The sequence below is a fragment of the Nuphar pumila genome, chromosome 6, assembly GCF_984573655.1.
Source record: "Nuphar pumila chromosome 6, dmNupPumi1.hap1.1, whole genome shotgun sequence".
Lineage (NCBI taxonomy): Eukaryota > Viridiplantae > Streptophyta > Magnoliopsida > Nymphaeales > Nymphaeaceae > Nuphar > Nuphar pumila.
The window spans coordinates 10,444,499-10,457,226 of record NC_143254.1 but is presented as its reverse complement, the minus strand read 5'-3'; the positions used below and the strand labels follow the sequence as shown (position 1 = coordinate 10,457,226).

At 37.1% G+C, this 12,728-nt stretch overlaps 1 protein-coding gene across 1 annotated transcript; it reads right to left on the bottom strand.

Annotated features, from left to right (window-relative positions):
* Positions 1–10,699: 10,699 nt before the first annotated feature.
* Positions 10,700–11,692, bottom strand: LOC149833926 (uncharacterized). The gene has a single exon (XM_090009234.1). The coding sequence runs from the start codon at positions 11,690–11,692 to the stop codon at positions 10,700–10,702; it is 993 nt and encodes a 330-aa protein (XP_089865360.1).
* Positions 11,693–12,728: the final 1,036 nt, after the last annotated feature.

Here is a 12,728-nt window from a genome sequence, read left to right as displayed (position 1 = left end):
TTTAAAAGCTCTAATAAAATACTTTTCTTTTCTCTCAAAAAAAAGAATAAAACCGCATGTACTTGTTAATAAAAAAATTGTGACAAAATAAATACACTCACCTTGATTTTGTAGAAGCAGGTTCAGTCTTCGCAACTCAAAGTTCACTATCAAAAAATTCTAGATCCCAAGTTCAAACTCCCACTGAAATGATATATGTAATTTAGATCAAGAGATTGTATAAGAACTTATGCAATAAATAATAAAATAAAATTAAATAAATAAACAATTGAAGAGATATAAAATTTATTTTTTTCAGGCTCTGAATCCGTTAGTCTTTTAAACACCAATGGCGGGTTATTTTTTGTCCAAAGCCCCCCTCCTGATGCGTGTATGACGATTCATGAGCAACTTCTTGGTCCAGCTACACCTTCTCGTAGGTATGATAGTTTAAGGAATGGTTATAGTAGTAACCCCCCGTATAAGGGTCTAGGATCGAGACAAGAGGAACAAAGTGAGGGCAAGGGTCACAACATTCATTCTTAATAGGGCTAACACTCAAACAGAAAACTCTCGGATGCTCAGGTTCCATGGGTCAATACCTATTTATTGAAGTTAAGTATGGGATACAAGTTAAGAGAATTTTGGATTCAGATCTAACCCAAATATATTTGCATTTATTCACAAGAAATGAATGAAAGCTATCTTAGAGATTTGCACTAAAAATGCTCAGGTTCTAGAGGTCAGCACCTATTTATAGAAGTTAAGAGTCCAAGAGATTTTAAATACGGGTCAAGGAGATTTTGGATTCGGATCCAACCTAAATAGATTTATATTTATCCATAAAGAAACGATAAAGCTATCTCATGAAGAGATTTGCACTAGAAATATGTGCAAAGAGGCTGGGATAAGGCCCATGGCTTATCCCTACATTTGGGGTAACAAACGACAATTTTTTTTTCATCCCACAACGAAAGACAAAAGCTTTTATCATCCCTAATAGAGGATGGCAAAATTTTTTGTCATCCCACATGAAACAACAAAAACTTTTGTCATCATACAATATAGGGCAAAAACTTTTACTATCCCCAATAGCAGAGGGAAAAAAATTTTGTCGTCCCACATGGAACGACAAAAACTTTTGTCATCCTACAGTAGATGGCAAAAACTTTTGTTGACTCTAATAGCGGATGGCAACAACTTTTTCCTGACCTTGTTCAGCCTGAGAAATTGGAAAATTGCAAAGCCTGAGAAATTGTTGACTATAATAGGTATGATAGTTTAAGGAATGGTTATTGCAAAGCCTGAGAAATTGGAAAATTTGTTTCATTTTGGCTATTTTTGATATTTTAGTGAGAATTTCCTAAAATTCTATGGATTATGCCTAATTTTTGGGTTTTTTTACAGAAACTAGAGTAGAAAATGACTAGTTTTGTTGGAACTTTTGCCCGAGAAGTAAAAAAATATATTTTTTCAAAATATTAGAGTTTGAGAATTATAAAAAATTGGGTGTCTACAAGTTCTTCTCTTTGTTATTAATCAAACATGGTTTGATTTATAACAAATAAATACATACCCCAAATCATGTTGAATGGGGTTGGACTGACTTGAGAACCAAGTGAATTGTTGAGTCAGATTGAATCACACTGAATGAAGTCCAACCCATTTTGAAAACAAATGGGTTGTCGAGACCATTTGGGTCTTGCAAAATAGGGTTAAGCCAATTTTAAAATAGGATCTGGTTTGTTGAGACAATTTAGGTCTTGTCGAATGAGGTCAAAATAGTTTAAAAATAAAAACTGGGTTATCAAGATTGTTTGGGTGTCGCTAAACAAGGTTGGGCTAGTTTTTAAAACAATTGAATTGTTGAGAGCATTTGGGTCTCATCGAACGAGGTAGGGATAGTTTTGAAAACCAATTAGGTTGTCAAGACCGTTTAAGTCTCGCTGAACAAGGTCAAGCTAGTTTTGAAAACCAACTGGATTGCCGAGACCGTTTGGGTCTCATTGAACAATGCCAGACCTCTTTAAAAATGGAAATTGGGTTGTCGAGATTAGGTTTCGCAGGACATGGTTAGGCCAGTTTTTAAAATAATTGGATGAGTCTCGCTAAATGAGGTCAGGCCAGTTTTGAAAACTAATTAAGTTATTACGACTGTTTGGGTCTCACCGAACGAGGTTGGGCCAGTTTTGAAAACCAACTCGATTGTTGATCATTTGGGTCTCACCAAATGAGGTCAGGCTAGTTTTGAAAACCAACTTGATTGTCGAGATCGTTTGGGTCTCATCGAATGAGGTTAGGCTAGATTTTAAAAACAATTAAGTTGTCGAGACCGTTGGGTTCTCGCCAAATGAGGTTGGCCCAATTTTTAAAAACAACTAGGTTGTCGAGACCATTTAAGTCTTGATGAATGATGTTAGACCAATTTTGAAAATGAACTGAGTTGCTGAGATTTTTTGGATCTCGACAAACGAGGTTAGATCAATTTTTTAAAAAAAAAACTTGGTTGCCGAGACCATTTTTGTCTCATTGAATAAGGTTGAGTTAGTTTTTGAAAAAAAACTGAGTTGCCAAGATCGTTCAGGTGTTACCGAACGACGTTGGACCGATTTTAAAAATATAATGATATTTTTTAGGCTAAAGATGAAAGAGTTGATCAATGCCTCTTTGCAAAATAGTTTTAAAACATGACATTCAAAGTTCTGCAAGATTGTAATCAATGATAATATATGATTAATTAATGAATCACAATAATGTTGCATTTACAAAGTATTGTTTTTGTATCTTTTGATTGGATACATCTATTGGAATTAAACTGGCCCACCTAACCTAACCTCTCATGCTAGATGCACTAGTAAATACACTATGATATTAAAAAATGAAAGAGAAAATCTTCTCTAGATTACACAATAACAAAACAATACATTTTTTTAGTTGTTGAAGCTCATCCTCGTTCACAACCTTTAAGCACATTTCCTTGAAAAACTCACATCACTCAATAATCATTGCACTGACCTTCTTCAATAATGTCTTTCTTAATGCTAAAGGAAGAAATTGATATATTAACACAGTCATGACCCTTTAGGCCTAAAATCTTACGGTCTTTCATGCGTACGCATCGAGACATGTTTGTTGAATAACTATCTAAAACTTTTATATTCTTCAACATTTTGCAGAATGTAATTTTATCTCTCTTGCTCATAGAAAAGCATGCAATAAATATGAAAACTCTAGTAGAATTAACATGCCTTCGTGGATGGAGTGCATGTCTTATATTCATTGCCTACAAATTGAGCCTAGCATTGAGATGATTTTTTAACTTCTTATCCATATTCAATAATGTTTCAATAATGTTATCACATACATTCTTCTCGATGTGCGTGACATCCAAGTTATGACGAAGCAAATTATGCTTTCAATAGGGCAACTAAAAAAATGTTCTTCTTCTATTTACAAAGAATAGTAAGTTCAATAGCAACAAAGATATGTGCATCTGTCAATTCCTACATTATGGATGTGCTTGAATGAGGAGTTGAAGTTGTATTTATTTTAATTATGACATCAAATGTGTGTTTATCCTGCTAATATCTATGATCCATAGGCAAGAACCTACGATGCCCCATATAGAACATTTTCTTGTTCTTTTTTAGCTGCATAGAACATGTGTTCTTATGATATACTGAGCATGCTAACTTTTTTCTTGTACTCCTCTGTATATGCAAGAAAATTGTTGATGGTACACATCAAAGTTGCTTGCATATGAAAGTACCCATTATTTGAAGTATCATAAGTGTGGACACCATCGACCCATAATGTGTTCAAGTTCTTAATAAGAGGTTGCAAAAACAATTCAATGTCATTCCCAAGAGAATTTGGCCCAAGAATAAGAAAAGATAACATCATCTAAGATTGCTTCATACAATCCATGAAGGCAAGTTGTATGCAATGACAATGATTGTCCATATGTTGTGAGTGGTATTCAAAGATCTGTATGGATTGAAACTATTATTGACCAATCCCAATATAACATTATAATTGTCAGTTGCAAATGATAGATGAGCAAGATTAAAAGATTTTCACATATATGAATTTATTGGATGCCTTAAACTGTCATCTTTAACGTGACCTTCATCATGTCACATCATTTGGGAATCAGTCTTCATTGACACAAACAACCTCTGTAGCCTTTGAATCAAAGAAAAATATCACAAAATCTTTGCAGGCACATTTGTAAGTTTCTTGCAACTTGTCTAATCACCTTTACTCTCTTTTCATCTCAAAGTTCCACATTATACACATTTATCTTTTTCTTTGTTCTCTTTCTAATATAACATGCAATGTCTGGTACATGCATTTATTTTTTTGTAACTTAATCCTAGTTTTTCAATATTTTTCTTCATCCCGTAATAATTCTTAGGTAATTGTACACCAAAAGGAAAAACTCCATGTAGCTCCAATGACATATCAAAGGACTTATTACTCCATTCATTTATACATTTCAGATAAAACAAATGCACAATAAAGGATAATTTTGTAAACTTCGAGCACCCAAGGTATAATTCTTGTGTTATCATCTAGCAACCTAAATTATGCATCACCCTTTAAACTTTCATCAACAACTACATCATCTACATGATCATCGACTGCCAAATTTGGATATACTCTAAATGCATCCGCTATCAACTCATCCATATCATCTAGCATTTCAATCGGCAAATCACTTGCTTGTGGCCTCATAGGTTCACCATAAAAATGTTAGTCCACATAACTTTCTAAAATTTTGTTGCACATTATATGATCAAATACATCTTGCACTGGCTGCCATAAGAAGTTGATACACATTCGACATGGACACTTGATCTTTCATTCCCATACTACATTATTGTGTTAGGCAACTTTTAAGAAATTCTTAATTTCTTTCAAATAGCAATTAAGGTCGCTCCTATGAAATGAAGGTTAATAAGGACATGTCGTCATCAACCATTGTATCAAAATTCAATCTTAACTTGCATATAAGGCAACTCAAAAAAATACTTAAAATTACTTTCCAATTTGGATCCAACTTCTGGCATCCATAGTGTCTAACACTTCATCAAATATGCACAAGTTCAAAGATTATTGCCTAACTGGATATTGTATATAAAATATTAAACTACTATACATATGTATTTACTAAATTTAAATCCAACTTTCGGCATCCATAACATGTATTTACTAAATTAATTATAATATTAACAAATAAATTTCAAAGCACCTAAAATCTTATTTAATTATAAAAAAAATCTAAATCATATATGAGAAAAGAATACATTAAACATGTATTCAATAAATAAATAAATAAAATAGACAATTAAAATGTAAACCCCTTAAAATCTAAATCACATATGAGAAAAAAATACATTTAACATGTATTTAATAAATAAATCATAAAATAGATAATTAAAATATAAAACCCTTAAAATCTAAATTATATATGAGAAAAAAATATATTTAACATGCATTCAATAAATATATTACATTAAAATGGAAACCTCTAAAATCTAAATCATATAAAAAAACATTTAGTATGCAATTACTAAATAAATACAAAATTAAGTAATTAAAATACACAAATCTTAAAATTAATAAATAAAAAAAATTACCTTATCAATGAACACAATATGAGGGAGGAAGAGGGGGTTGCCGGTGAACACAATGTGAGAGAAATAGAGAGGGGGCAATAAATAGAGAGAGAGGTCTTTTTTTTTTAACAACACATTATTGGCATGATTTTTTATGCCAGTAAAGAACTTTATTTCACTGGAGCGGTTGAAAATCCTGCCAGTAATAAAGTTATACTGACGTAAACTAATATCACATTGGTATAACGTACATCTTTATTGGCACAAGCATATTTCACGTAAGTAAAGATGTTTACTTCACTTCACTGGCACGAGCGTGTTTCGCGCTAGTAAAAATCTTTACTTTGCTAGCATGAAATATGATCGTACCAGTAAAAATGTTATACTAACACAATATATGTCATGCATGTATAACGTACCACTGTATTGACATGAGTATATCGCACCAGTAAAGATGCTTCGTTACCGGCGCCACATAAGAGGTGCACGAGTAAAAATCTTGTAGTGAACTAATGACAAAATATACCATTCCTCTCCCCCCTGTAAAACCCAGTAAAAAAAAATCTTGAACTCGGGTCGGGTCCAGACCCGACCCGGATCCAACTCGTGCCCAGCCCCTCGAAAAGGGTTTTCGAGGGGGCTGGCAGCCCACGGAAGGGGGGGGGGGGGGGGGGTTCTCCAGCGACACAGGGGGCGGGCCCTGTGTGCGCCCCCTCCCTATAAAAAGGCGAGAGGGGAGAGGGGAAGGCTTACGAGCCTCCCCCGACCCCGACTCTCTCTCTCTCATCTCTCGTCTCTCCCCTCTGTCTCTGCTCTCTCTCTCCCTCCGACTCTATCTCTCATCTCCCTCTCACTGTCGACGCCGGCCAACACCCCTTCATGACAGCCACTCCCCGGCGACCTCCTTTCCCTCGGCAGCCCAGGTAAACACCCCCCCCCTCTTTTCTTCCGTTGGTTCGCCAGAAGGCCGGCAGGTGGCCGGCGGCCCCTGCCGAGCCTTCCTCCTCCTTTTTTTCGACAAGCAAGAGGCTCCGCCCCCTTGCCTTCCTCTTTCTCGACAGGCAAGGGGCTCTGCCCCCCTTGCCTTCCTCTTCTTAGCAGGCAGGGGGGCTCTGCCGCCCCTTGCCCTCATCTTCTTAGCAGGCAGGGGGCTTCGCCCCCTGCCCTTTTTACTATTCTGGCAGGGGCCATGGCCCCTGCCCTTCCCTTTTCATGTAGGGGCCGATGGCCCCTACCCTTCTCCTTAAGAAAGGAGGCAGGAGCCAAAGGCTCCTGCCTCATCTCTCGGAAACCAAGCAGGGGCCAATGGCCCCTGCCCCTCTTTTAATCGACAGAGGCCTCTGGCCCCTGTCTTTTTTTCTGTCGAGCAAAGGCTCGACAGGGGCCTTTGGCCCCTGCGCTCCCCCTCCCTATTCATTTCCTTGGTAGATGCCATCAGCCCCTGCGCTCCCCCTCTCTATTCATTTCCTTGGCAGAGGCCATCAGCCCCTGCCCCTCCTTTCTTTAAAACCAGCAAGGGCCTCCTAAGGCCCTTGCCCCTCCTTTTGAAGACTCAGCAGGGGCCAAAGGCCCCTACCCCTCTTACTGTTATCACGGCAGGGGCCGATGGCCCCTGCCCTCCTTAAGATATCCGCCATGGGTCGATGGCCCCTGCACCTATCTCCTTTAACGGCATGGGTCATTGGACCCTACCTCGTTCTTTTTCATAACTGTAGGGGGCGATGACCCCTGCATTGAGTTGCGGAGAAACCGAGTTTTCTCCCTATCTTTATTCGTTTTATGCATGCTAAACAACGTACTTTTGCAGTGTTATGCAACGGATCCCGTTCACGCCCCATGAACTAAACCGACGATCACCTACACTCGTAGACGACTTCTTTCTCGCAATACCCCAAGGTAGGAGAAGTTGCACAATGACTTAAATAACTAAATCAAGCTTAAATAATTAAAGGTTGAAAGGACTTAATTATATATCTATATACATATACGTATATAAGTACACTTTTAAATTCAAGGACGCGGTTTCACGATCCTTGTCTTTTGCTTCCGCATTTCCTGTTTCTATTTGCCGTCGCGCTTTGCGCCCAGGATTTTGTTTTCGCATTTACTGTCTTTCAATTCAAGGATGCGGTTTCGCGATCCTTGTCCTTTGCTTCACATTTCCTGTTTCTGTTGCCGTCGCGCTTTGCGCCCAGGCTTTTGCTTTCGTATTTACTACTTACTGTCTTTTAATTCAAGGACGCGGTTTCGCGATCCTTGTCCTTTGCTTTCGCATTTCCTGTTTCTGTTTGCCATCGCGCTTCGCGCCCAGACTCTTTCTTATCGCATTATTGTCTTTCGTTTTTGCCTTGCCATCGACTCAGCGTATTCGGGAGGAATACCTATTCCACTATTTTTATCCGATATATTTTAGGAAAATCCTTGATCTGGGGCAAGATCAAGTTGTTGGGTGATGGGTTCATTTGTGAAGCCCATTTACCAAAACCAGTGTCATGACTTGCATAGCACCTAGACACTGCGTCATCAGTTGTCAGATTCGAGAAAATCACATGCCATATGTTGGCAAGTTGTGGGTCATTTCGAAAGATTTAAAATGTTAAAATAGCTTTTTAAAACATTATATCTCTGCGAAACGCACTCTCAAGGCTCCTATTAAGGACCTATATCCCTTTCCTCGTAAGTGTACTATTGAACATGCGAGGCATGTTAGTACTACGACGATTGGATGAAAGGGTCATATGACCTCGATTAGTGCTTTGTGCACGTTGTTGAAAACACATATAAAAATGAGATCACCTTCATAGGCAAGATGCTCGTTTTGGTCTAATGGATCAGAGCATGAAGAATGAGGCAACGGCTAAGAAACCCCGTCACGCTCAATTCAACCTGGCTTTGTCAAGAGAGAGGACGAAGGGTACCAACTCCGATGGACAGACCATTTAAAAGGGCAAAAGACCCATTTTTCCCTAGTCATCAGAGGTTAGGGGGGGGATAAGGGCTACATAAGTTAGCCTAACACTTCTGCAGAAGTTGGATGCATCCCTATCAGGCCTTGGGGACTTACTCTCTCGACCATCGGCCGTCTCCATAGGAATAGGATTCAGTCAGACAACCAAGGTATCTTAAAATACTTAACATAATGAACACTCGGCTTGGACTCGACTGTTTCAACTCACGTGCCATGTATGTACCCGCATGGCCGGTTAACAAGTAATGACTAAATTTGAGCATGCTCACCTTTTCAGTTTGTTGCACTTAATTTGTTTCTTCAGTCTATCTGCTTAGTTTGCTCGTTACTATCTGCTGCATAAATTATTCATGCCTAATTTAGTTTTTTCTGTTTTTGTGCTCTCCTACTAGTTTTTTGCAAAACTAACCCATTTCATGGGTACATGTGACAAATAGGTGCATCAGGCGATGGCGCGACTGTAAGATGATTTAAGGATCCACTGTTTCTGCTCGTAGTTCTTCTCCTGGACATTTTGGTTTTTGATACGGTTTTTCCTAGAGGAAATCCAAATTTTGTACAAACTTGATACTCTCTTTAAATAGAAGAAATGGTTTTCTAAGTATTATTACAGATCGTCCATGGTAAATCTTTGTTTTCTCGCTAACGTGCCCAAGGTTGTCAAACTTATTCCTTTTCTTTTAAAGAAATAGTTTCCACTGATTTTAAAAATAAACTCTGTAAAGAAAAGGAATTTTTCAACTATTTCAAGGAAATTATAAGGTTCGAAATTTTGGGGCGTTACACCCCCCCTCTTATTAGCCCAATATGCTAGAATTAGATCTGTTATAATCTATAATGCCACCTTTACGTCTGCTACGTATTTTGTCTAAACCAGGTGCAACAACCAGCGGAAGTGGTCAATGAGAAAAGAAAACAAAATCGCCACATAAGAAAACTTGTGAGAGAAGAAAAATAAAGATTTCAGGTAGTCAATGAGAAAAAACCTTCTCATCAACTAGCAACGGTTATAAAAAATGGCCATTTCATATGAAAACAAACGATTTCTCGAGAAACAAGTGTGATCTCAAGATCATGTCATGCTTACACATCGCCATTCCCCTCAAAGCAATTAGCTTGCTTGAAGAGTGATAAAAAAACTGATTACCGCTTCTCATGAAGCAACCTTTTATGTAAACAAAAATTTGTAGACAAAACACTAACCATATTAAAATAATTCCAACCTATTCATTTATTGGCTCCAAAGGTCCAAGATTGTTCATTATATTTCAAGACTTCTCGACGAGGGGGTGATTCAACTAAAAAAAACCAACTGAATTTTGGAAATTCATCAAAAATATCTTGGCTTTTTTTGTAAAGAAAAGCAAATTTCTGAGAATTAAGAATCTAGGTGAACACTTCTAGAAGTCAATTATTAAGTACTATTAATGTTACAGTTAATTAATTAATTATTAACTGCACACAAGGGCTCTACACACCTGGTTGAGTGGGTTGTCTTAATGTGTTCAAATCAGGGGCGTAGCTAGGATTCGTGTGAGGGGGGGGGGGTGCGGCAAACAGGGGTGTAGAAAAAAAAATGGTGTGATAGTCTAGGGTTTGAGGGCAGCGCCCCCGAATTTTTTTTTAGATCAAATAAAAAGATGGCTACAATTATTAATAAAAATCTATTTCATATGGACAAATCAAACTATTTGCTGCAGTCTTTCTCAACCTCAACGGAAAGTTCTTAAACATTATCTAATGGCAATATATAACATTGGTGTGATAATTTGAAGTTCATAACAATGCATAAATTTTATTTATGACAAAATAAATCAAAATATAAAAGTACCAACTAAAATGGACCTCGACGATTACCCACAACATAAAATTCATCTATAAGAGAATCTATAACTAAAGTCATAGTATATTCTCGTTCGATGTACAATGTCATATAGTCAGCAAGAAAATCGTCGTCCATTTTGTTACGAATTTCCGTCTTCACATGCTTCATCATTGAAAATGCTCGTTCTGTAGTGGCCGTAGAAACTGGTAATGTCAATACAAGATGAAATAATCTAGTTAGCATGACATAACTTTCTAACCTTCCACTTGCAACCAACTTTTGATACAAATCAGGTAGAGTAGGTACTTAAAATCGACGATCAAAAACCACATCAATCTGATAATGTTGTAACTCTGCTTTCAAGTAAAATATATCTTGTGGTGTAAAATCTCGAGGATAGAACTTCTCTGCAAGCTTGCAAATATAAGCTATATTAAAGGATTCCAATGAGTTTCTAGGATCCAATGTTGCACTGAGAGAAAAAATTTCAATTGATGTGTCATTAAATCTAGTATTTAACTCCACCAAGAAAAAATCTATAGCTTTATTGAAAACATCAAAATGATAGTGATGCTCAACTGAGGGATACTCACGACCACGTGAACGACCAACCATATATGAACCACTGAAGTCAGGTAGGCAAATATCATTCGTTGAACAAAATGATGTTACCTCTTGAAGGAATTCTTCCCAAACATCTTCTCTCAAAGCTTGAAGCACAATCTTTGTAGTGTAGACAAATCTTATAGCAGTCAAGATATCTTGATTTTTCTTCTGAAGGGTCTGAGATAGAATATCAGTAACTGCAAATATTTGATTCATCAAATGCAAGACAAATACAAATTCGAAACTTGTAATGCAAGTGTATGCACCATCAACTTCAGCGTGAGATATAGCACTTGGAGAATTTTCGATTAGGCACTCAAATACTTTACATGTTGCAACACACATATCCATCAAGCTCTTTACAGATTCATAATGAGAACTCCAACGAGTAGTTCCAGCTCTATGCAAGTTCTCAATCTGATTAGCCCCACTTCCTGTTAACCGTTCCCCAGTTTCTAACAAATGCTCAATTTCCTTTCTATGTGCAGCTTTCAACTCACAAACACACTTAGGCAAAGAAGTAATAATGTTAACAAAATTATCCAAATGAGAAAAGAATTGCCAAATGTCACGAACATCCTTAGTTGCAGAAACCAATGTTAATTGCAAACGATGCACAAAACAATGAACATAATATGCATAAGGACAATCCTTCAGAAATAAAGCTTGGAGCCCATTCCAAGCACCCCGCATATTACTAACACCATTGTACCCTTGTCCTCACATATTCTAAATTTAAAGGTTGTGACTACTAAGAATATCAGAAATTTGATTTTTCATATTCAACGAGGTAGTATCACTAACACTTTTAATTGCAAAAAATCATTCTCTTAAAATTCTCTCTTTATTGACAAACCTCAATACAATGCATATTTGTTCTCGTTTAGATGCATCTCGTGCTTCATCAACAAGGATATAATACGGTGCATCTCCAACTTCATTACGAAACATACCTTGTACTCGGTTTGCAATAATGTGCAAAATCTCCCTCTAGATATCTAGAGAAGTGTATGTGGCATTTTTTTGGAGCATTAGCCAAAACAACTTTACCAATATCTGTATTCATTTTTCTAGAATAATCAACCAGTTCAATAAAATTTTCACGATTCAATGAAGATAAAGATTCATCATGGCCCCTAAATGTGCAACCTTGGAGCGCTAACCACTAAAGAGCTAACATTAAGGTTCTTACTCTTAAACGAGCTTTCTGGCGTTCCTCTTGGGATACAACATTCATCACTTTGTCAATGTGATGACTCAGTCTCATCAAAATCTCTGCATTTCTTACATATACATTATGATATAAAGACGGTGAAGAACCAACATGGGTAAGAAAAACACATTTTTCTCCTTGACTAACCCTCTTCCAATTATTAAACCCAACCGTTGCCAATGCTGAGAGATTCGAAGGCTATTATCAAGAAAAAGAAAGCAATAAAAATAATATGCTTTATCTTCTGTCGGAGAATACTCTAGCCAACGAAACTTATCATACCAATGTTCTTGACATCGATGCACTTGTTTACCATATTGTCTACTTGGATATTATGCAAGTTTTGTTTGAAAAGGTCCTGCCCTCAGATAAGCCCGTCTAATTCGATCTATTTCATTAACAGGGTGATCACACATACACTTTCTTTTACCCATATCTCTTTCAATATAAAAATTAGATTCTGAAGTTGGATTCAGAGATGGAATAAGCTCAGGTGATGAAGGAATGGTTGGAGTA